Source organism: Hibiscus syriacus, unplaced genomic scaffold (assembly GCF_006381635.1).
Source record: "Hibiscus syriacus cultivar Baekdansim isolate YM2019G1 unplaced genomic scaffold, ASM638163v2 tig00109971_pilon, whole genome shotgun sequence".
NCBI classification, from domain to species: domain Eukaryota; kingdom Viridiplantae; phylum Streptophyta; class Magnoliopsida; order Malvales; family Malvaceae; genus Hibiscus; species Hibiscus syriacus.
This window is the reverse complement of record NW_024062542.1, coordinates 15,729-42,576: the sequence shown is the minus strand read 5'-3', so window position 1 is coordinate 42,576 and position 26,848 is coordinate 15,729. Positions and strand designations below refer to the sequence as shown.

General features: G+C 34.8%; 1 protein-coding gene and 1 pseudogene across 1 annotated transcript; both read right to left on the bottom strand.

Annotated features, from left to right (window-relative positions):
• Positions 1-1,113: 1,113 nt before the first annotated feature.
• On the bottom strand, positions 1,114-2,231 carry LOC120211193 (annotated as a pseudogene).
• Positions 2,232-9,008: 6,777 nt separating this feature from the next.
• LOC120211191 lies at positions 9,009-9,658 on the bottom strand. Its single transcript, XM_039209793.1, has 2 exons — positions 9,561-9,658; positions 9,009-9,412 (listed from the first exon to the last, which is right to left on the bottom strand). The coding sequence occupies exons 1-2, from the start codon at positions 9,602-9,604 to the stop codon at positions 9,124-9,126; spliced, it is 333 nt and encodes a 110-aa protein (XP_039065724.1). The 5' UTR covers positions 9,605-9,658; the 3' UTR covers positions 9,009-9,123.
• Between the last annotated feature and the right edge of the window lie 17,190 nt (positions 9,659-26,848).

Here is a 26,848-nt window from a genome sequence, read left to right as displayed (position 1 = left end):
CATAATTTTTTAAACCATGGTTTGTACTTAGAAGTCTATCGTTTAATGCGAGATCTAACATAAATGTGCCCACAATTGAATGCCACGTTGAACATAATATAATACAGGTTAAAGTGGTTCAAATGCTACACTCAACCGGTTCTGAAACGGGTAATACTAATTTGCCATGTAAATGAAGTGGGAGCAGAAGTGATCTGGATAGTCATAGTGGTAGGGATGTTAGTACTTCGAACCACTTATATTACAGTATAGAAAGCACCAGCAGTGGGACTGGACAGTATTGGTAATAAGTGATGCAAAAGCAACCACCAATCGGATAGAAAGAATCAATAACAGCAATGGGCCTGGAAATTATGGTACAACTGGTAGCCGGGGAGTAACAAAAGAAATATCTTTTAATGTATTAGCAGAAGTGGATCGCAAAGTAATGGCAGAAGCATAAAAGCATAATTATACTCCATTTAAGAATATATATAGATATATTTAGAGAGAGATTGAGGGAATAATTTCAGCATGACGTTTTTAAGGAAAAAAAGAAAAAGCCTGCAGAAACATGATGATTCTGTTGGGAAACTTCATAGAAGTATCTAGGATATCAAAGGCAAAAACAACTGTAGAAAGTTAAATTCCTTAGTGACAAACCCACCCGACTGAATTGCTGGAGCATAGTGCACGGTAAGTTTTGGACCAAGCAAAAGTGTCATCCTTAACCAGCTATAACCCCAAGTCATCTTCCTAACAGCTCTATCATATGATATGGTATCTTTTTCTTATTGCTAAACCAAGCCAGACTCCTAATGACCCTAATACCAGACCCCATATTACTTTTTGGGCTCAGTCTTATAATCATGGAGCACAATCAACAGCAAGGCACTGAATATTCCTACAGATAGTGACACAGTTCATCATATGATAGTTGCTTCTTTTGATTATTTTACACCCTCAACAGATCCACAAAATCAAACTACAAGAGCAAAATATTACCCGAATTCAGGTAAACTTTTACACAAGATTATTCCATACAATCATCCAACTTCACAAATAAATTGCAGGTTTGATGTGATTGTTTTACAGGAAATTCGCAGCAGACAAAGAATAGCTGGGATATATGTTTTGTCCAACTAGAGTGGCAAGAGAGTGCCAAAGGTAAGTTCACCGTCATGGATAAAAGCAGCTTCCAAATGATGTCAAAGATCATGCAGAATATAATTATTCAATATAAATTAGAACATGATTCAATAGCTACTATAATTTACTTGTTCTTGCACTTTGACAAGTAATAATAACACACATAATCCAAGGAGAGAAATGCTAAAAGTATGAGTTTCAAACTTGAAGAGAGCTCTATGTATCAACCTGTTTGCAGAAACAGACACGCCCCTCAGTCGCTCAAGAAGAACTTGCTCTGGCAAGTAGAACAGCTCCAGGAAGCCTTTCATCTGAACTCAAACTCCGACTCCGCCTGCTTACATTGCTTACACCATCCACATTTAAACCATTGCTTGATAAAAGCTCGCTGGTACCTTCATCACGCCTTGCTCTTGCAAGCCTCTCATTTGATCTCAAACTTTGTCTTCTTGAACTGCTTACACTGTCTGCATTTAACCCATTGCTCGATACAAGCTATCTGAGATCTTCGTCAAACTGCACTGATGAACGCTCCTGAAAAAGTCATATTCAGTACAGAATTAGCCAGAGACTCAATATTCAATAACAATAGGTACCGACACAATCTCAATGCATCCAAATAAAAATGATTACGCGAAGGAAAACAAATTATAAAAAACAGTTAAAAATATCAAAACTATCGTTAGTTCTTGTATAGGCAGGTGGCCAAATTTTATTCCAAGTAAACTAAGGGTTTAGTTAAATTATCAAGAACTTTTATATTTATAAAAATATTTTCTGTAATTCCAATGATAAATTTAACTTAAGACTATTGAATTTCAGAGCAGAGTTCAACATTGAAACATAAAACATACAACGAATACAACAAAGTAGTTAAATCCAATTTACGATTTAAAAGTTAAAATTGCAATTTATTTTACATTTCAAAAATAGTACTCAAACCAACATATTCCTCAGCAACCCAACAATAAATAAATAATATCAAATAAAAGGTAAATGGGGAATTGAAAAATTGAGCGTACAGAGAGGGAGGAAGCACGAGTGGTCAAGTGGCGCACGTGGGAATACCGGCGGATAGAATCGCCACGGTCCAAATCATGCATGCTATTATGATGACTGAGATGATTCCGACGATGGTAATTCCGTTCCGTCGAGGATCCAATCCCAGAATCCGGATCAGGTCAGCCTACTCTCGACCTTCGAGTGTAGAATAACTCCGAAGCGCTTGTCATTCAACTAAAACCCTTTACATAATCTCGAAAGAAAAGAAAACCCTAATTATTTTGAGCTGATTTCCGGATTAAAAAACTCGCTCTTTTTTAATCGAAAAAATAATTAAATATACCTTCCAAAATTCAAATTATATTTTGGATTACGAGAAACAAAATTAAGAGAAGCTACTGAATTCTTCGACGAAACGCCGGGGAAATTTGCTGCGAAGAAAAATCGACAGCCCTTTGCGTCGAAGAAACGGAATAAAGATAAGCGTAAACTACTTCAAATACCATCAATCTTTAAATTTAGACTCGAAAATGGGACTGACGTTTTAATTTTACCAATTTTATCACGAACGTTTATGTTTCACTACAATTACGTCACCCTGTCATTAATCTATTAACGAGACGATGACATAGTATTTCAATGCCGTGACGGTGATGACATAGACTGTTTTATTAAAATGACGTAGTTTTTTAAATGACTATTTTTATTCTTAAAACGTTGTAATTTTATGAATGACTTTTATTATTCCCAAAACCCATTAAACTATTCATTAATATATTATTATTATTCCGAAACAAAATTAAAAGGTTAAAATATTTTCCCTCAAAACCCATCAGATGAAGGAACCAAAATCAATCAGATGTTAAAAAAGTCTAAAAATTCTTTATAACTAAAAAAGATTTATTTCATTTCATCTTTTATTGCAAAAGCAAAATAGAGAAACGATTCCTACGATCCAAATGAATGACGAGCATGAAATATGGTAATGGTGCTTAAAAAGAAAAGGTTTTTTTTTAAGATTTGTTCGAAATACTTTTAGGATTTTTATTTGAAAACATTCTATCTCTAAATATTTGTTGTTTTCTTTGTTAATTATGTACCTGAAATAGGGTTTTATTTCTTGGGTTTTTTTATGTTTGTGATAAAATATTATAATTATGGGTTTTTTTGTTGGGACGATTTTTGGTTTTTAGGGTTTTTTGTTAGGTTTTTAGGGCTTTATACGATCTAAATATGACATGTCTTGCAATCTCACTATACTTTATTTATTGTTTTGTATTTGTTTTCTCTCTCTTGTGATTGTTGTTGAATTTGACTATTTTTATATGTTGATACTACATATGTTTAATAGGGTTTTTTTATCTTGTGATTGTTGCTGCTACATATTCTTAATAGGTTTTTATCTTGTGATTGTTGCTGCTTTCCCATATGAATATAAAGTTGTTGCATATGATTGTATTGAATGAATAGTTTATCCATATAAATGTATATTGTTGGATGTTGACTATTTTTAAATCTTTTTATGGTAAGTGGTTGTTGCATCAAATTTGTTGCTTGTATGATTAATTGTTCTAAAGTTGTCATCAATGGTGGTCATAAATTTTGTTTTTTACAAGTTTGTATGTGAATGATGACCCATCTATTGGGTTTTATATATTTGCTACTAGTATTCTAAAAGTAGGGTAAGGGACCACCATTATTCTAAAGTAAATTTTTAATAATAACGATTTTTTAATGAGTTTTGAGAGGTGGAGAATCTAAATATTTCACAATTGTTATGCACCATGGTGGTTTTATGGTAAATTCATCTGGTTTTAAATACACTAGAAATGAGGTAAGTTTTATTTATATGTGTCATGTGGACAGTATGTCAATGCTTGAAATGTATGATATTGTGGAAGAGTTAGGTTATTCTAGTTTGTGGGATTTGTTTTGGAAACAATCTAGGCCTAAATTTATTGTTATTCCATTAAGAACAGACTATGATATCATTAGCATGTTAGAAGATATGCCCGGGAATAGGCACATTCATTTGTACTTGAAGGAAAATGAAGCAAACTTTTCGAAAGAAATCACTAAAACCATATATCAGAATGCAACTGAAACTCGTGAAATTGTTATAACTGAAACTCATGAAACTTATGAAACATTCAAGACTGAGTTAAACTCTGAAGAAGATACATATTATGTTGCTGATGACACTGATTTTTCTAATAGTGGGTTTGAATATAATGAAAACGATGTGAGTAAGGAAGAGGGGTCTGTATCGATACCCGAGGGTCATATGTTATAATTTTGTTCTCAATTACTTTATTAATTTAACTACTTTGATTTCTTTCATTGATAGGAGTCGCATGCATACATGTTGTTTCTGTAATGGTGTTAAATAATCAAGGCTTGAAGCTTATGTTTACAATTCTTATTTTGTAATCACTCAACGAGAAATTTATAGTCACTTTATTCAACCCATGAGAGACCATAATCAGTGGCTAACTGACACCACTAGTGAACTAGTTATACCACCAATAATTAGAAGGCCACCAGAAAGACCTAAGAAAAATAGAAGAAAAGAAGCAAATGAGCCATAAAAGTCTCATGCAACAATGAGCAAGAAAGTTCTTATGATGTACTGCTCTAAGTGTGTTCAACCAGGACATAACCAAAGGACCTGCAAATGGATAGTTGGAGGTAATATGCCACCTAGGAAACCTAATTTGAACTCAACAAGGGAAACCAACCAAAGAAGGGTTGAATTAAGGCACATCAAGACAAAACTACAAGTATATATTTCTTATTCTTTTTTAAACTTATATCAGAATTATGTTTTGAGATTTTGGTACACTTATGAATACATGTTAGGAGAAGAACTACGACAAGGATCACACCATCATCAAAGGATGCAACATCATAAGCACCATCATCACAAGTTGCAACATCACAAGAACCTACATCACAAGTTGTAACATCACAAGCATCATTATCATCACAAGTTGCTAGTCCATTTGTCTTTATTCCTACTCTAGGCCACACATTTTATCCAACCAACCAGCAAACAGAAACTGTAATGACAGTTAGATGGATGCCAGCCTCATAAGAATATGTGACTGCCAACCAACATTTAAGCCAGTCAAGCCAGACTTCCCAAGTAGACTGTGGAACTATTTTTGTAAAATGACCAAGGATTTTATAGGTTGCTATTCTTCTACTTTATTTGGATGATTTCATAACTTAGATACTTGGGTTGATATTTTGGGTTAAATACTTAAGTTGGTGAACTAGGTATTTTGAACACATTTGTTTATTCACATTAATATTTTGTTTCATATTTTGGTGGGTTTTATAGGTTGATACTGTTTCAACTTAAATGCTTATATGCACTTTATGTTTTTGTTCACATGTGTTTATTATCAACCATAACTCTAATTGAATGACATTTATTTTGTTTATCATTCATGTTGTCTTCGGTTATTGAATGTCATCTTTTAATTGAATTTTTATTTCAATTACATCTATAACTACCATGGTTGACATTTGACATTTTTTTATCATTCATTTTGTTTATCCTTATGTTTATCACACAAGTAATTTTAACAAGCATAGTTTGACATTTTAAAGGTAAAAAAAATTATAAACATCAAAGCACCGAGTTTTTTTAACAAGCAAAGTTCAACAATTAATTTTACAAAATCATCTAACAAGCACCATCATTTTTAACAAGAACCAACTCGTTAATCCTAAAATTGTCACCCTTAATTTTTCATCCCATTACAAACCAAAAGTATCATCATCACAAATTCCAACCTAAAATTTTATCACCATTGTTTTAACATCAATGATTTAGGTACCAACCCAATGTAAACCCTAAAATAAAAATAACAATCCAAACAATTCTCTCATTCATCTTTCTAATTTTAATTGCTTTGATTTTCTTCAACAATCCCACAAGAACAACGCGTGCTCATTAAGTCATTGAAGGATCAAACCAGCAGAAAAATCAACAACCATGTATAACAAAACTCCCATAGTTTTTATAGCCAAAACATCTTCTCCCGGGATTATCATTGGACCTCTAAGACCTTAAATAAGACTCGGATAACATTTGTTGGCCTTAGGGAAATGAATAGGTGACTTTGGGATATAATTCGTTCCCAAAATAGGGCACTTCAGGTCATGAGTATCGATACTGGAAGAACAGTACCGATATTGTTCTTCGTGTAGTGTAAAAGCAAGGGAAATTTGTGAGGGTAGTATCAATGCTTCCTCAAAGGGTATCGATACTCATGGTCTAGTCTCGATACTCAAGGGGTGATATCGATACCGGTGGCAAGTTTAGGATTCCAGTAGCCAATTTTGTTATTGATACTCATGGGAGTATCAATACCAAGGGTACAGTATCGATACTCCCCATAGGGGTATCGATACCGAGTTATTTTCAAAACATCAAAGCTATTTATGGTATCGATACTTACCTCGAGTATCGATACCTGAGGGTCAGTATCGATACTGTTAGCACAATATCGCTACCATTGTCATGAATTGGGAAATTTTATAATTGATTTAAGTGTTCGGGTTTGGGGGTTTTGAGATCGTATAAACTTTATGTACCATAAAATAAGTGGGAACAACTAAAGTAACTAATATCACCCTAGAAATCAAGCAAGTTAGGATGACATAAAAGTGGTCTTTGTGTGACGTTCGGGAAACAGTTAGGACACCCGAGTTACTCTAGCATTATGATGATCGTCTTTTATGTGAAATGTGCAGATATTGTTTAACCAAGTTGTTGGATTTTGCGGAAGCTCGAATCGACAACCAAATCGATTTGCCAAGAGGGGTCGGGTCGGTTTTTGTGTTTAGGGAGTAAGGAGATTGAAAGATAGAAAATTGCACAGTGATTTATAGTGGTTCGACTTCTCAACCAAGTCTACATCCACTACCTTAGCTCCTCACCAAGGATTTTCCAACAAATTCACTAATTTGTTGTTTCTTTTTACAAGACAAAGAGATAACCTTTACAAACTCTCTAGTTTTTCACGGGTTAAACTAGAACCTTTCCCTAGCTTTTAATAGTCTTAGCTAGAACCAAAACCCTTTTACAATGAAAGGAAATGTAAACAAGAAAACCTCTCTAAGGTAGGTGTTTACAAGAATTAAGCTTACAAGACAAAAATATTTACAAGAGAAAGATGAAATAAGAATGAAAAAAATCTTCTCTTGTGTTTGATTGCTTGGATAGTTGTTCTCTTACTTATTCAAGTGTCCTCAACTTGTTTTTATAGCTTGAAATGAGTTTGAAGTCGTATCTAGCCGTTGGGGATGTTTTGGAACCGCTGGGGACTTATTTTCTGCAAAATAAGGTTGTCCAGAACTAGAAGTACCGGTACTCCACTATGGGGTATCGATACTACCTTTGTTAAATTCAAATTAACTAGCTGTTGCTAGTCGTTGGAGCCTTGTAGTATCGATACTGTCTCAGGAGTTTGATATTACTTTGTACTATGGTATCGATACCCTTGCATGGTATCAGTACCATTTTTGCATTCTGGAATTGGAGCCTTCATGGTAGTATCGATACTACCTTGATGGTATTAGTACTACCTTTGCCTATGATGTTGATACCAGAAGAACAATACCGGTACCGTTCATGTGGTATCAATACTGCAAAGAACAATATCAGTACTTCTTTGTATTTTGTGCTCAATTCCAATTCAAATGGACTTTGAATTATTTTTGAAATCTTTTAAAACTTTGAATAAATTCAATTCAAGTCCACAAACATTTTGCCTTAATTTGTTATATCGAAACAAGTTTTACACAAGTACGCATTCGATGCAAGTAAAATTATGAATCATACCCAATACTCAAGAGCCTATAGGGGTTCGGGATGTGAGCTTTTGATGCATGTAAAATTTTGATCCTCACCCCGAAACTCTCGAGTAGGCGGAATAGACAAGATAAGTTCCAATGCACGTCAAATTTCGTCTCTTACCTGAGATTATTCCGTCTCAAGATAGGCTATAGTGTTGTCTGAGATGCACATAAAATTCCTCCGACCACATCGCTGGACCTATCTCATGTTTTTTATGTACTTATGTATATTCATAACTCTATGCACCGGCATGTTCATGCAATGAATGCATGTAGTATTGCATAGTTATTATCGTGGCACTGAACTTGTGAGCTCAGCGTATGGAATGAGATTTCGTGCAAATATCCGTAGAGGATCGACGAGGAGCCTATTGTACCGATACATTCCAAATCAACCACTTCAGAGTATGTATTGAGTTTGTTTAGAGGGCATGTATTTACGTGGACCTTGTATATATTTAGAGTCACAACTCTGTTTTGATTTAAAACTTGGTGGTTTATTTTATACATATTGGGAAACCCTCATATTTTGTAAACTTTTATTTATGATCCTTAATTCATGTTATGGTAAACGATTATGAATGCTTTACAAATGTTTTGAATGGAAAATTTTGGGTTAGCCACTTCGGTGGCCCATGTAACGCTTTATCCGTACGATCTTCGGGTCAGACCAGATTAGGGTGTTACAATATTTTTATTTACATTAATTTTAAATTTGAATAATTTATGTTTAAGTTATACAAGACTGAAATTTGAGAATTTTAAATAGATTTGAATTTCCAGGCTACCCCTTGAAAAATTAAAACTATCATATTTTAGATTTTTCTATGTATTTTTATTGAAAATTTGTTTTCGACTTCTAAAATTTTATAAGTTCAAGTTCACCATTGACATAAAATCTTGTGCCCGTCCTTGATAATCACGATAATAAATATATATTTTATTATTAGCATGTTAATACAACTTTAAATATCTAAAATATAATTCAAATTTAAATACATTACACAATAAGATTAAACACCTACTAACTCACTCTTACCAACTCAGCTGCTGAGGCCAAAATGCTTTATTCATAAACTCCTACTAACTCACTCTTTTTTATGACTAATTTGATCATCACATATTTTAATGGAAATAGTGATCGTCGTGAAATGGACCAAATTGTAATTCACCAGTCTCTGGTTTATCGACACCGTCCGTGCTTCTGACCCAAAAACTCCGGCCAAAAGAAGCTGCCCAGTCGGGAACATCGTCCATCACCCATTCATGGCCTTTAGGATAGTATATCCCACTCTTTGGATGTGGAACCCAGCTCGATGAACCTTTTATACCGTCTTTACTATTGCACTTGTTAATGATCTCCCGGTCTGCCCCTGCAATTTTGCTCAAATGTCGCTCACTTCGCTTAGCATCCCTGCACAAGTCCGACGAAACGTCTTAAATTATTCAATTTGTCTGATTCGAGATCCGACAATATTAATAGGAAGAACAGCACCAAAGATTACAGGTTCAATCATGATAAAGAAAACATGAAGAACAACAATAATGATAACGTTGAGTACCTTAGGATTAAAATCTTAGTTTTGGTAAAAGCAGCTCTTCCCATGCAATATAGTTCTTATAAAACCCTAAAAAGGACAAAAAAGTAAGTGTCTATGGACTATGGGATTAAGGAATAACGTTAGGAGCTAGGTTTATATAATGCTTTGGAAGTGCGGTTATTGTACTTAAAATTGCATCCCTGCGAAGAATAAGTTCCATTTTTAAGAAACAAGAACATTATACTTTACCTATAAACAAAAAAAGGAAAAGCAAAGAATATCGACCATCGGTGTTTTCCCATGGTGGGGGGATCAATTCAACCATCTGCGGTGTTAAAATCATATGCTCATAGAAAGAGTTAGTACTGATCAATTCAGTGTTTTATTCTAGAGATTAAGTTAAATAATACTAGAATATATATTAACTATTTTTTATATTTTTTAAATTACTCATAAACTCTACATCTAAAATTAATTAAATTAAAAGATGTGTTTGATTACGTTTAAATTTATGGTTTCTGAATTTGTGTGAACATGAGTTATACTTGTAAGAAGGAATAAAATCGGAGATAGATATTAAGAATATATTCAGCGCAATAACTTACTTCTTATACATTTATGGGTTAGTTATTGGTTGATATATTTTTATTAAAAATTCACATAAACTGACTAAATAACAATGGCATTAATGAAAATTAAGTGGAAATAGTATTATTCTTCTAATGAATTTAAATTTAAATAGTTATATTTATAGAATATGTGTATATTATCAATAGATTAAAAAAATTATATAAATACGATTTTTTAATAATTGAAAAAAAAAACTCCTGCCCATCTAATTTATTATTTGAGCTTTTTATTTTTATTAAAATATATAATAAATGGAATTGCCCCTCCCCGACATACAAACACAATGCATTGCACTTGTGAAACAAATGTCAAAAAGGAAAAAAAAATAAGTTGACTTATTTTATAAAAAATATTTTAGTTAATAGACTGGAATAAGAGTCAACTTATTCCAGCAGTCCTATTTATCCATTTCTAGATATTAATTGAAAAAAATTCAAATGCAGAATCATCCTTATTAAAATTTTCTCATTCGAACAAACAACTTTCATCAACAACGCAATTTCTATTCTTTTCTAGTGGGTACGATTTTTATTTTATTTTTAAGATTTATTTCTTCCATATTTTTTTTTAATTATTTGTATCTTTCTAACATAAATTATTTTTATCGTGTGTAAAGCAATATGCTTGATAATTCTAGAGATTGGTGTGAGTAGAACTGTATAAGGTGACATTTGTTCAAAGATAACTCTCAATTATTTGACATTGTCTGATGTTTGAATCCAAAAACTTAAAGAATAACAACAATTTCTTTATTACTTAGTTCGTTCAGTTTGTGCTTTTAAAAATATTGTATACATGCAATTGATATATATTAGCAAAAAAAATTCATTACCCAGGAGTGAAAAAATTATTTCATACAAGGTGTTTTAATAGTGTTATATGATCTATTTAGGATATAGGGTTATAAATTTATGGTTTAGATTTAAAATTTAGAATTAAAATTTAGTAATGTTATTTTTTGAGATTTCGATTTTGAATATTATGAATGTTAGTGATATAAATGTGAAATGGTTGAGAGTTATATTTAAACATATACTACCGTATAATTACCCTTGATTAATTTAAAAAACCAAGAATTCAGAGCGAGTGTTGGTAATGTTTAATTAGTGATGTATACTATAGATTAGTTGATAATTCTTAATGTTTGATATATATTATAGTTAACCTTTAAGATAAACTATTCGTATGATCACTTAATTATTGTTTTTATTTATTTTGACGATCGTTTTTAAAATTTTATTAATCGGATCCTTTACCTATCTAAGTGTGTGTCAATCAAATAAATTGACAATAATGTTTAAAGGAATGACTAACATGACAGATATGTTCTCTTTGCTTGTAAGTATTGTTGGATGTACAATCCGAATAATTTTGCTTTTATAACTTTTATTCTATTCTCTTTCTGAACGGCACGGTCGGTCTGAAAATATTATGTTTTTAATCGAATTTAATACATCGTTTCGAATCTGAAGTGTAAAAGATTCCTGAAGTCGATCCGTGTTAATTGTCTAAGTATTTCTGATGTATGTTGTTTTCTCTGCTTCAAAACATTGTTTGCATGCATCTCTTCATGGAAGCTGTCCGGTGATCAAAGGGGAGAAATGGGTTGCTACAGGGTGGATTAGAGACCAAGACCAAAAGTGGCTGATCCAAGAAGTCGTAAGAATTTACAAATTAACAGTGTTTTGTGCTAATTATCATATAAGCTTCGGTTATTGGAAGTGTAATTCCTTATGAAAACCAGACCGGATTGTGCAATTCCAACCGGTAGATTCGAGAATCGGTTGCTTCGATTGTTCAACTATGTACTAAATTAAGTCAGAAGACCAAACAATCAGCCAATACTGGTAAAAAGTGGGATAAAAGTGATAAAATTAGAATTCTGTTTTGTTTACTTTGATTTCTTATTTGACCTTATTTAGAGGTGTTCTTGTCGTTCTTCAAGGTAAAATCAAAATTAAAATAGCTTGTATTAGACTGTAAATGAGATGAGACAAATCGTGAGTTATTTGAGATTGATTGGGTTAAAGCTTGATAAATACTAGACTCGGATGGACTAGGTTCCAGCTCGACCTTGACTCAATTTATTAACGAGCATAAACGAGCTACTTGATACTCGACTCGAAAAGCTCGCGACATTGTTTTTTGCCCTGGTGGGGAGAAACTAGTACGACTTAGTGGTTTTCTTGGAAAAGATTTTGAAATGTGACGAATCACCACCAATCATTTTAAGGTGCGATTGGGACACCATAAAAATTAGGTAATTTTAATAAAACATTTTATTTTATCAAAAAACCAAGCTTAGGGTCTACAAAAACCAAAAAACATGTTCGAGAGTCAGTTACGCACAGGGAATGATTAACACCCCCACAACGCCCAAAAATTGCTACCTAGTTGATTACCCTATATCTAGAATCGTAAATTTTAAGTTTGAACTTTATCTAATTTAAATTCATTACAGATGCAAAGTTGAAAAGTGTATTCGTTTATTAAAACCAATAGCATTCGCCCCTAGCATGAATGCGAGAGATCAACTATTGTGCCTAAAGTATAGATGATAAAGGGTAATCCCGAGCCGAAGCTTATTGGGCGTAGAGCGTATTGTGTTTATCACCAAGAAGAGGGTCATGGCATTCAATGTTGCCACAAATTCCGAGAGGTACTTCAGGAAATGATAAATAATGGTGAAGTAGAATTCTTTAATCAAGAGGAGATCAAAAGAAAGATGGATGTTTGCATGACGGATAGCTCTAACAGGATGCAAGGAATAAGAAAACATGTGGTCATTAGAGTCAAGTCTAGGAATGAGAGCTCATCATCAACGACTCCTAAAGTCGTGATTACAACTCTGTCTCCTTTCCCATTCAAAGACACACAACAGGTTCCTTGGAGTTATGCTGCAAGTGTGTCTATACCAAAAGGGTCGAGATCCTCTGAGAGAATAGAGAAGGAAAAGAAATTAATCACAGAAGAAGTGAGTAAGGTAGGCCATTTCATGAAGAGTGGGAGATGTTACTCACCCGAGACGTCCAGAGAGGCAGACAAGGAGAAAGCCAAAGCCAAGGTAACATAGTGCCAAAAATCTTTAATGAAGAACCTCCACCAACAATTAATGAGCCAGTGACTAAAGCTCAGGCTCATGAATTCTTGAGGTTCCTAAAGCATAGTGAATATAGCGTAGTAGAGTAGCTTCACAAGCAGAAAGCCAAAATCTTAATATTAGATTTGTTAATCAATTCAGAGGTACATCGGAACGCCTTTCTGAAAGTGCTAAACCAAACATTTGTCCTTGAGGATATATCGACAGATAAACTAGATCGAATCATGGGACATATAGCTGCAGACAATTACATCACATTCACTGATGATGAGATTCTGGAAGGTGGGATGGTATCCATCAAAGATTTAAATATCATCACTCACTGCCACGACCATGTCTTGATAGGGGTTCTAATAGACAATGGGTCCGCACTAAATGTTATACCTTTGGCTACACTACAGAGGATGCCCGTAGACAACTCACACAAGAGAGCTTACCATAATGTTGTCAGGGCATTCAATGGAACCCAAAAAGACGTGATGGGAAAAATGGAGATACCCTTGTTGATTGGACCTAACATCTACAACATTGACTTTTTTGTGATGGAAATCCTCCCGACCTATAACTGCTTATTGGGAAGACCCTAGATCCATGCTGCAGGGGTAGTTCCTTCGTATCTACATCAGAAGTTAAAATTCGTGATTGATGGGAAATTGGTCAGCATGGAGGCAGAAGAAGATCATTACTTCAATAACATCCAATGCCCCATACATCGACGTCAACGAGGATGTCCTGGAATACTCATTCAGGGCCTTAGAGTTCATCAATGCATCATATGTTGTCGAATGAAGCAAAATTCCACGTCCCATGCTATCTTATTGTACTAAGATGGTAGTAAGACAAAATTTGGGAAGAGGGACAAAGACTGTCAAAGGATTGGGTAGGAATCTATATGGAATGGTATGACTCATTGCTATCGAATGGAAGAGAGACCGTTTCAAGCTAGGATTCAAGCCCACTTTCAAATAACGTGGCCAAGAGCTGAGAAAGAGGGCTGAAGCAAGAAAATCCAGAATGAAAGGTGAGGATATCCTTGGGGAACATATGTCATTCCCTCCTGTAGAGAGTTCTTTCAAGTTTAGAGGAGTGTACAATATGGAGCAGCAATTGACCAATGCTATCAAGACCGAGGAACTGATGAAAGAACAGAATATGCTACGAGAAGCTTTGGAAGGACTGTCTGTCAACATGATTACTAGGGCAACCAGCCTGGAAAGTTTTAAGATGGAATCCATCCTTGCTTCCCTGGTGAAGAACTCAACAATTAGACGGCAGAGGACCTCTGTGTATTTTTAAGGCTAATTCAAAGTAATGCTCAAAGATAACTTTTGCAACATTTAAAAGTATCAAAAGAACATTTTTTAAAAATCATTGTTACCAAAGTTGATTAATTCAAGATACTTTTCTTATTTCTTAAATGGCAATCATTTTTATTCTTCTCATTTTTGCATTGCATTCTTTGCATTATATTTTTTATTCTATATTCTTTATTCTTTACATTCATATTTCAATACATCCGAGCCAAATTTTATGCAGATGTCACAATAATACTAGCATGAATGTTCCTGAAGTTAGTCACAAGATAGATTTTAAGCGATCTTTATGTCTGGAAGAAGTCAATGAGAGCGAAGATGAGGAAGATTGTGAGGTTCCAAATGAGTTATTAAGATTGGTGGAAAAGGAAGAGAAACTAATTATACCCCACAAGGAAGAAATATAGCTTGGGAATTTGGGAACATCATAAATGAAAAAGAGAGATAAAAATTGGCACTACTTTGTCCTCATAATAAGGCTAGAATTGATAAGTTTGCTCCAAGAATTCAGAGACGTCTTTGCATGGTCATACCAATATATGTCTGGGTTAAGCACTGATATAGTAGTCCATAATTTGCCAATTAGACCATAATGCAAGCCAGTTTAGAAAAAACTTAGGAGAATGAGGCCAGGGATGCTATTAAAGATCAAAGATGAAGTGACGAAACATATTGATGCAGGTTTCCTTCAAGAGCAAAGTATCCTGAATGGGTAGACAATATAGTCTCGGCACCTAAGAAAGATGGGAAGGTTAGCATGTGCGTGGATTATCGAGACCTTAATAGGGCTAGCCCAAAAGATAATTTTCCCTGCCTCATATAGATACTCCGGTGGAAAAAACTACGGGGCATTCATGGGTGGCATCTCGAGATATAATCAGATCAAAATGAATACTGAAGACACGGAGAAAACAACATTTATAACCATATGGAGCACTTTCTGCTATAAAGTGATGTCGTTTTGATTGAAAAATATTGTGGCAACCTATCAAAGAACCATGGTAACTATCTTCCATGATATGATGCATAAGGAAATTGAAGTATATGTGGATGACATGATTTCCAAATCCCCGAACCAAAGAAGATCATATACAGAACCTAAGAAAACTCTTCCAAAGGATGAGAAAGTATCAATTAAAGCTCAATCCAGCTAAATGCATAATCGGGGTAAAATTAGGGAAATTACTTGGCTTCGTGCTGAGTCAGAAAAGAATCGAGATCGATCTAGACAAAGTCAAGGCAATTCAAGATCTTCCAACACCTCGCACACTGAAAGAAGTTCGAGGGTTCCTTAGAAGATTGAACTATATATCTCGGTTTATTTCCCAACTGACTGATAAGTGTGACCCGGTGTTCAGATTGCTCAGAAAGAACAACCCTGGGGTATAGAACGACAAATGCCAAGAGATTTTGGAGATTATCAAGAAATATTTGTCCAATACTCCAACCCTAGTAGCATCAGTATTTGACAGGCCGTTAATTCTATACTTAACTATTTTCGAGAATTTAATGGGGTGTGTTTTGGGGAAAAATGATTAGTTAGGAAAAAATGAGAGAGCTATTTATTACTTGAGCAGGAAATTCACCGATTATGAGACTCGATATCCACCAATTCAAAAGTTATGTTTTGCTTTAGTTTAGGCAACCCAAAGGCTCAGGCAATACATGTTATACCACACCACGTGGTTAATATCAAGGATGGATCCATTAAAATTCTTGATCGATTCTCCTAAATTAACTGGCATACTGGCCAGGTGGCAGATGTTATTATCTGAATTTGATATTGTCTATGTGAGCCAAAAGGTAATAAAAGGGGTATCATAGCCGACTTTCTTACGAGTCATTCCTTAGAAGATTACGAGCTTTTAAACTTCAATTTCCCATACGAGGATTTGATATGCATCTCCACTGAATAAGAAAGTGCCATGGGCGACAAATCCTAGAAATTATACTTTGATGGAACCTCTAACACTTTGGGGAAATGAATTTGGGCAGTGTTGATTTCCCTAAAAGAAATCTATTACCCATTCATAAGTATATTGGAATTCTTTTGTTCCAACAACATGGCAGAATATGAAACATGTATTATGGGGTTAAAAGTAGCCATTGAAAGAAAAGTCAAAACTCTTAAGGTATATGGATATTCCTCTTTAGTAGTGTATCAACTAAGGGGAGAATGGGAGACAATCAAATGGTTGATGCTCTGGCTACGTTAGTTGCGATGTTTAAGGCTAATAGGAAAACATATGTGATTTCAATGAAGATGCAAGTGTATAAAACCCTGACACGTTGCTATCTCCTAGAAGAAGAAGTGGATAGCCATCCATGGTACTATGATAACTTACAGTATATGAGATACAAAACATATCCTCCAAGTGCATCTGAAATCGACAAGAAAATAATCAGAAGAATGGCAATTGAATATTTCCTCAATGAAGAAATCTTGTATAGAAGGGGTAGTGTAGTGATTAAGTATTGTTAAGGTGTGTGACAACGAAAGAAGCAAATAGCATTATGGAATAGGTGCATGGTGGAATGAGTGGAACACATGAAAAAGATTTATCTATGGCCAGAAAAATCATGAGATATGAGTACTATTGGGAAATGATGCATACAGATTGTGTCGACTATGTAAGAAGATGCCACAAATGCCAGATATATGCAGATAAAAATTCAGGCACCACCTTCACCTCTATATGTTATGATCTCTCCATGGTCATTTTCCATGTGGGGTATGGAAGTCATTGGGTTAATTATACCAAAGGCTTCAAATGGGCATCACTTTGTCTTAGTGGCAATTGATTATTTCACTAAATGGGTAGAGGTTACTTCATATTCCAATATCATGAGATCTACAATTTGCAAATTCATAAAGAAAGAGATAATATGTCGATATGGGTTGCCAGAAAGGATCATCAAAGATAATGCCACTAATATGAATAAAAATATGATGGATGAACTCTGTGTGCAATTTAAGATAAAACATGCCAACTCTATAACCTACTGCCCAAAAATGAATAGGGCAGTGGAAGCAGCAAACAAAAACATCAAAAGGATCTTTACGAAGACTACTGAAACCTATAGATATTGCCATGAGAAAATACCCTTTGCCCTATATGGATATAGGACCATTGTACGAACATTGACAGGGGAACCCCTTTCTCTTTGTTCAATAGAATAGAGGCAATCGTACCCATTGAGGTTGAAATTCCATCACTTCGAGTTTTGAAAGAAGTAGAGTTAGATGAAGCAAAATGGGTTCAATCTCGGGTTGATCAACTGAATCTTATTGAAGAAAATAGATTGAAAGCTATATGTCATGGGAAGATGTACCAAAAAAGGATGATGCGAGCCCATGATAAGAAAGGTCACCCAAGAGAATTTCGAGAATGTGATCTAGTGCTTAAAAAGATCTTTTCGATTTATAAAGATTTTTTTGGGAAATGTATGCCTAATTGGGAAGGGTCATACGTTGTCAAAAATGTCTTTTCTAGAGGAGCGTTGATTTTGACAGATATGGACGGAAAAGTGCTGAGGAACCCAATAAATTCAGACTCTGTCAAGAAATATTACGCTTAAGAAAATGATGAAAAAAATGGGGAAAGAAAAGAAAAATGAAAATAAAAAAGGACGGTTCAAGATGAAAATCTGTAAAGGACGTCTTAAAACAAAAGAAATGACTTGAGTTGAGTTGAAAACCTAAAAAAGCGGCTCAAATAATTTTGATATTAGGGCATCTGACAAGTAAACCCTCTTGAAAGTTTGTTAGTTCATGAGAGACTTCACATATGCAGACAGCTTCGCGACATTGAGATCTCACAGATAGATTATCACCTCGAGGTGTCAATTTAACTTATTCGGGAACACTTGTGCTAGAATTCATTGAGACATATGCCTTTTGTGATCTATATATCATAATATCATAGGTCAGACAATGGATACTACTTAATCTCTTCTTTTAACTTCTTCGTCAGATGGAAGTTCATTAATTATGGATCACCTTCTTAAACTGAAAGCTCTCAAGCGACAAGAAATAATTCCCTTCGGCTAAGGAGGAATGAACGAAAAAGATGCCCCATTACGAATGTCCACGAGACAAAACTCTCTGTTTTATGGAAGCCAATCCAAGGAACCAAATCACAATGGGTCGAAGACCTCCTTTTCTTTCCAATTAGTCAAATTCTTTGAATACGAGAAAGAGAGCAACTCCAGATTATTTGGTTGTTCCAAGAGCTGCAGAAAGGGATGCTTTAGTTTTTTTCTTTTGGTACTAAAAATATGGGGGACAGGAAATAAGAATAATATGATTGCTTGACTTGGATCTGCTTGCTACTTGTCTTTTATTTTCTTTTGTTTTTTTTTTGATTCCTCTAGACTGCCCATTTTTGGGTTTTCAACCTAGAGTTCATCTTCATTTTCTTATATCTTCAGCATTTATCTCTCTTCTTGTTGAATCCGAATCTTTGAAACGATTACACTTGATCAACCTGGTGGCTTGAGGCTCAATGAGTCACTCATCTTGAAATATTTGATTTATTTTTTTCATTTATATTTTTTCTTTTTCTCTCTTTTTCTTTTTCTATCTTTTATCTTTTCTTTTTTTATCTTTTCCTCTTTTTTTCTTTTCTCTCCTCTTTATCTCTATATTTTTATGAATTTATTGGATGAGTATAGGACTCCAATTACTTTGCACAACTTCTTTTCCTCTTTATTTCTTGCATTTTGGAAATTCTTTCATTATTCTCGACTGAATTTGATCTCTAAACACTTTGCCTTTGACCTTTGATAACTCCGTAAAAATACTATATTTTAGGTATTTTTACTTAAGTTATTGATTGTTTAAAAGCCATTGACATAGCATTTTAGTTGTATATAGTTGCATTTTGGACATATTTTCATGTGGTGGATAAGTTTATCCAAGGCAAAGTTTATTTGATTAAATTGATGCTGCTGATGAGAAAGGTTGTTTGTTGATTGTGATGATGTAGGAAATGACTGAGGAAGAATTTATTTGCCGAAACAAATTAATTTGTTAGGGCCAGTAGAACACAGAAGACGAAGACAGTGAGGAACAGATTTTTCTTGCTAAGGCAAGATTTATCTTGCAAGTCTGACGCGGATCTGATGAACTGCTGACGTCACATGGCCAGCTGTCCAATTTACCTCACGTGTAATCAAGCCCCCAAGACTCTGATAACAGTCAACCGCCTTTCCATTTATAGCTTGGATAAGAAAACACGGGTATTTAGGGAATATTCAATAACACAAAACCCTAGGAATTCCCATTATAAATACCCAGTCACAGCCGCCAAAAAGATGAGGCAGAGGGGAGAATCATACAGAGAAAATACCTTAGGTTTGGAAAAAGGCGGTTGCGACGTCCTTTTTTCCACCGCCACTACTCGTCCGTCCTTGGTGCCCTCTCTAGCCAGGCTTCGCCGAGGCGGGAGCCAGGCCCTCGAGAGAGGCTGGTGTATTGGAGCAGTCATGGTGGTGGTCTAATGTCATGACAGAGCTCTGTTCTGAGAGTTTTTCTTCCTCTTGTTCTTCATGTTTTATTTTTCTAAGGGCTTGTACTTAATGAATATTTTTGGGATGATGTTAACCACAACATAAACTATTTTATTTGGTGTTATGAATGGTTGGATGATATTTTATTTTACCATTAATGAATGATTAAGTATGTTTTGTTAAGTGTTGTTTTGTTCACTGTTTTAACCTTTTGCCTTGACACTGTAAGAGCTCCGAGAGATTACCTAGTGCCTAGGCAAAACATTTCTAGACCTTGTAAGAGCTTTTGAGAGATTGTCATTTTTCTAGAAATAGATTCTTATATTTGAGAGAATTAAGATATATCTACTTGAGCAATGTAATTGATCTGGGATGCTGATGTTCTAACCTGCCTACTTTAGCGATAAGGAAAGGGTTTCAATCGACTAAAAGGGATAAACGTTAGAGTATGATAGACAACGACTATAGTTCACACTGAGGGGTATTGCCACAACAGTCTGACAAACCAAGGGTTGTAGTTCATGCCAAGTAGTAATGCCATAGCAACCGTCTAAGAATACTCAGTAATCCTGTCGGGTAGCCTAAGCATAGCATACCAAATCATTCTTAGCATGAAATAACTTCTCGTCATAGCAAAACTAACCTAAGTGCCCCGTTAGAAGTCTGATTATATGAGGTTTCCATTTTATTTATAGAGTTTTGATAAATTTAGCATTGACAACATTTATTTGTTTACCTTTACAATTTTTCTTACCTCGGCCATACTTTTTTCCATCTGATCATACCATTTGCCACTGCATATTTTCCTTGTTTATATCATTAGACTTTTATACTTAGGATTAGTTAGTGACACCTATTCCTAGCTATAACAATCTTTTAAAAGCCCTCTAATCCCTGTGGAGATGATAACTCACTCACTACTATATTACTTGCATTGATTGTGTACACTTGCACATATTTTCTTTCGTTATTCTCGACTGAATTTGATCTTTAAACACTTTGCCTTTGACCTTCCTTGTGGTTCCTTGTTATTTCTCTTTATTTCAGAGATATTTTCCCCTGTAACAAAACTAGATTGACGATCTTTACTCGTGCGAGAAGATATCCTTCATCTTGCCCCCCAATGTGGATGGTGATCCTTGGTTAGGGTTGAATCAGAAGAAAAATAATTCAGGCTCAAATTGGGACAACAAGGGATATATTTTCTCTTTTGTGGAGGGATAAATTAAAGCAGGTCGTTCATCATTTCATACATAGAATTCTTTGCAAAAAGAGGTATCCCCAAGGGATGAATGTTTAGGACTAACTTTTATTTACATGAAAACAATGTAATTACTGCATGATAGAATTATTTAAATCATTCTCTTTAATTTTTTCTTCTTGCTTCGATCATGCCCCAATTATTCTAGCTTCTCTTCAACAAGTTGATCCATGATGCCCCATCTCGTATCTTCTTGTAGGAATATTCAAGGACAAATGAAAGTTTTGCACTTTGAGGCCTTTCGATTTCACTGGTGTAAAGAAAAATAATGGTTTTGTATCTAAAAAACAAAAAATGTGACTTTGAAGTCGTGTATATGGAGAAACGTAGTGTTATAAACAGATCGGCTCTACCCGAGAAGGTAAAAGTATGAATTTGGTGTCTCGAAAAAAAGGTAAATGTATGACTTCGGAGTCTAAAAAATGGCTTGTCAAAATTTGGTTTTGGTAATGACCATGAATTATGTAAGGTAAAAAAAGATCGAGTAATTGTGTTTTTAGTTTTGGACGAGATATGAAAGGTCTACTTTGCCATTTTCCAAAGATCTGTAATCCTTGAAAAATTAAAATAATCTTTAATTAATTTGATACTCAAAGAACTAACGGATTAAAAATATGATTCATTGCTTATAGCCTTAACAGTAACATAAGTTCAATCATCAAACATTTTTACAAAATATTTAGTAAACAAAGAAAGGAATAACAAAAACAAACTCAAACAAGACCCTGTAAGTGAAATAGAGCTTCATTATGAGTGAAATAATCTTTTCCTAATTAGAATGCCTCATTACTCATCAAAAATGTGGGTGCTCGACTGGATCTTCAGGGTTGTTACAATCTGATGCCCCACTTGCTCATTAAAAAACCATGTCTCTGAATCAATCAGATCTTGTAACTTGTTTTTCGGTATCCCAAAGTTCTTAATGGCATTTCCCAAGCTTAATATCCATGGCTTTCAAACCTTCTTTAGGTACAAACGGGGTGGCTTCAATTTACCTTCAGACTTTCTGTCACAAGATTCTCAGCGAGTTACCACCAGGATCCATGTTTAATTTATTTTAAGATGCAATATATATTATGCAATGTATGATGTATAGATGTGAATGTAAGGATGCAAAAATACACATACGAAAATACAAAAATGGGAATGCAAAATGTACAATGTAAATGCATGTATGCAAGAGGTGTCATTCCAGAGTGACCATCTTAAAACAATTTTCATTGAACATAAGGGTTTTGGTATGTCAAACAAACTTTACGTAGAAGTGATAGCTTTAACTCCTATCTTCTTTATCTCCTTCAGAAGCCAAGTTAACATCCTCTCATATTCGAGCATTGAGTTGTCGATCTGCTTCAATTTTATTGCGAATCCAGCTAAATCAATCAACTTTTGTGCCACATTACTTTCTTGGATCATAGCTTCTCATACCGTCGTCTTTTTCTTTTATATTTTGTGTCAAATCTCAGAGTAGTAAACAAAGTTGTTCCTTTTTTCCTAGTAAGAAAGTCTTTGTTGTTATGAACTCCTTGGGCAATATTTTCAAAATTATCTACAATTATAATCAATCTCTTGTTCCTGGCTCTAGTGGCTTCTAGCTTAGTATCAATCACACGCCTGTGACTCTTATATGAAGCCTCCATGTTGATTATGGACATATCCAACATCTGATTCTCGACTTGGCATATTTCCAAATCATACATGGTTGTATTGCGTCTCGCAACTTGTGATTCTGTCTCCATTGTTCAGCATCATTTTTCAGTTCAGTGCCCCTTTTGTCCACTCCTCAAGGGACACACTTGAGCTTCGTACCTTAGAAATCCTTCTTCCTCCTATTATCCTTAACTTTGAACATTTTTGGCTCCAACCTAACAGGACAATCAGTTACCAAACTAGGTAGTCCTTTCATCTTGAACTCCATGATCTAGAAAGTGCTGAATTGATGCTCGAAGGTGATGTAATTCTCAATGGCATGTCATTGAGCTCCTCTCGACTTGGATTGAACTAGAGTTTTCAGGTTTATTTCTCCTGACGTTGGGAGCAGACTCTCAAATGACCATGAGTTCTGATTGCAGTGCTTCTTTTCATCTTTTTGAACTTATACAGTTGTCATAATTTTCTTAGGGTCTCCAGAGAACTTGTTGATACGAATGGTGATTGTTCTTGACTTCTCATGCACTCTTGTGTATTTAACGTCGCATTATCGTTTTCATCGAGCTTTTTCCTTTCTCTTGCAGAAGTCTTTTTTTCTTGGCTAGAGCAACTAATCTATCCATCCTCTTGGACATTTGCTTTTTTATTCCTCTTATCTTATTTTACTCTTCGTCAGACATAAGATATTTAAGTGCATAGCTCTCCACTATCCTTTGAGTCTCCTCAAGATGTCATTCTCTAGATGTGTTATAGTTTACTTGAACGTAAAACCCTTTTTCCATCATGAATACACTTAAATGTCTATGCTATTCAGATATTGATATAGCTTTAGGGTTGATCTACTCACTTAAATGTTTTTCATTACTTTTAAAGGTAGTCCAATACATATGCTTATTTAGATTCCTTAATTAATCCAAGACATTTACTTAGTTTAGACCATAAGGTTATTTTGGTAATTTTTGTATTCAGTTTTATTCCATTCATTTTAGAGTTCGAGGATATCCAATCATTCCCGAGCTTGGTGATATTCTTGATCATTTCCATTCTAGGCTATTCTGGTCATTTTACAGATACAATGTATTAGAATCATTTTCTTTTGTCCGATCTTTTTATTAAATTCAAACTTATCATTTACTTTAGTCCTTTCGAACAATTCTGACAGCATAATACCCCCGATAAATTACTCTTCAAGTATTTACTCATTATTCGAATATTTTCGGGTCAAGTGTCTTCTCAGATTTTACAAACGGAATATCATGAATTTTTCTGTATAAAGACAGGATCTTAACAATTAAATTCGTACTTAATCGGGTTAAGTAAAAATCCTCAAAGTACTTTCTCATCCAGGGTTAATTCAGACTATTTTATCTCTCAAGGGCATTTTCCTAATTTCTTAACCCGATAATTTCGATATTAGCTCTTAACGAAAATAATTATAATTTAAAGATCCTATGGTTAATTGTTTTCTCCAATATTCTCTGATCTTGAAAAGATTCCTTAACAGACTTCTAGCATCTTGCTCAACTCCTCTTGGGTTAAAAACCGGTTATCTATATTTTCTAAGCAAATTTAGCATTTCTTATGCACATCAGTAGTTTCATCATATCAATATGTCTTTAAAAACCTCTTATCCAACTTCCATAGTCAAATCTTATCTTTTTATAACATAAGGGTATTTTTGTAATTTTACCCTATCGGAATATTCTCATAATTTCCCATCTAAGTACCTTTAACATATAACCTTTGATGAAATAAATTATAAATTTCAGATCCAGGTTGATTTCTTTATCACTAAGCACATAACTTGTAATTTAATTCTAACAACCCTTCAATCTCTTATATTAATCATTCGATCCGTATTCAGATACCAAATTTCTACCACATTCATATCGAGTGTAGAAACTAATTAACTACACAAATGAGACCAACATTATCTTAATAATGCATTTACCATTCACATGTTCCATAAAGCATAAAGAGCTAGTACAATATTACCTCAATTTTCGTGCAATACTGATCGACCATAAAATTCCATTCGAACGCCTTTGATCTTCAATTCAACTTCCAATAATTCCTCAGATACATATCAACATAAATTATATCATAAACGGATCTTAATTGCGATAAACGGATTGAATCGGGTGATAAATCAGTAAAAAATAGCTTATCGGGTTCGAATTTGGCAAAATGGACTTCAGATTCGGATTCAGGACGTCAAAAGCATAAAAATGACTTTTCAAAAATTTCAAATTTTCGGTCAAAATCAAAGTCAACGGGTTTGACTGGCAATTTCAAAGTCTTCAGATTCGAATTTCGAAAAACGGACAGCGGAATCGGATTTGGAACATCGAAAAATGTTAGGATAGGTATACTCGGTCAAAGTCAAAGGTCGTTTAATGCTCGGTCAACGTCGATCAACGCCGGTCAACGGTCAACGGGTCGGGTTATGACCGGTCAAACCGGTCAAAAACAGTTCAAAAACCGGTCAAACCGGTCACTTTTTCCTTCCCCACGCGCAGTGGCGGCGTGTGGGCGCGTATGAATAGTGATAAATTCCAGAAAAAAATCCTAAAAATTATTTTGAGCGATTTCGAGATACTTACAAAGCTCGGTTCACAATTTTGAACGGCGAAGAGCTCGATTTCAACAAAATCAGAAACTTTGACCGCTTCACCTCTTCACGCACCACCTTCGACGGAGACCAAGGATGACATTGGCAGACTCGGAACGATGCAAGGAACACGATGGTGCGGGAGGTGTCGTAAACGGATGCTCGGATCGTCGTGAATCGATGAAAAACCAATTGAAATCGGGTTATTACTGACGATACTTCCGACTGAAATTAACGACGAATGGCGATGATTCACGATGAAAGGTTTGAGGGGTTTTGTTCCTCGGTTGACAACGAACACGATGGTGGTTTCGGCTCATCGATCGGAGGTCGGACGACGAGTAGATCGGAGTTGAAAGGAGGGTTGTTGGAGAAGGGAAAACTGGAAAAATGAGAACCTGCGCACGGGGAGGGGGTTTATAATTCAACTCATAATAAAAATGGGTAAACCATGAGTTTAGCCACTGAATTTCTTGCACTTTATAAAACGGTCTACCAATTTTAAAACTTTACAATTTAATCCACCGTTTCTTTCAAAATACCAATTAAATTCACCATTTTATAATTTCTTAAAATTTAGCCCCTAAATTGGGGTGTTATAATTATTTCCTCCTTAAAAGAATTTCTTCCTCGAAATTCACTCATGTCACATAATTGCAGAAATAAAACTTCCATCAGTTCTCTCATATCTTTAAGTAGCTTTTACAAAAGTACGGATCCTCCACTAATCCTTAACCAGCTGAGCATACATTCTTATCATAACTTTTCATCATTTCAATAAAATAATCATAACGGAAATATCCTTGTAGAATCAATTCAGCATTGGTTACGAAAATAGGCTCATGGAGTTATAACATATCCAAATTTCATTTCCGGAGTCAAGTCAGAATTTCTCAGATGAATAACTCTCACATGGCTCGTGAGGTACTTTACAGCAGCGTTTAGACAGATGTTAATGGTATTCCTTTTTGTACAATTGTAGCCTTAACGGATAGAAACTTCGGTTTACTCGTTAAAGATAAGGACTCAGCCCTGGAGTTCCAGCTCAGAGAGGTACGATTGTAGTCTAGGGGCATGTACTGATCAATCATATTTTGACATTCGACCGGCCAGTCTAACTTGAAAATTTTGACTCAAACCATAACTCTGATACCACTAAATGTAACCCCCCAGACCGATGCGGGTAACCAGATCCGATCCGGGGTGTCACATTTGGGCCACCGGAGCGACCCA

Excerpts from the sequence above, each read along its gene's own strand:
- LOC120211191 (XM_039209793.1), bottom strand. The coding sequence starts at position 9,604 with ATGGGAAGAGCTGCTTTTACCAAAACTAAGATTTTAATCCTAAG. Across the intron at positions 9,413-9,560 it reads ACTAAGATTTTAATCCTAAG|GGATGCTAAGCGAAGTGAGC; the intron begins GTACTCAACGTT and ends GGACTTGTGCAG.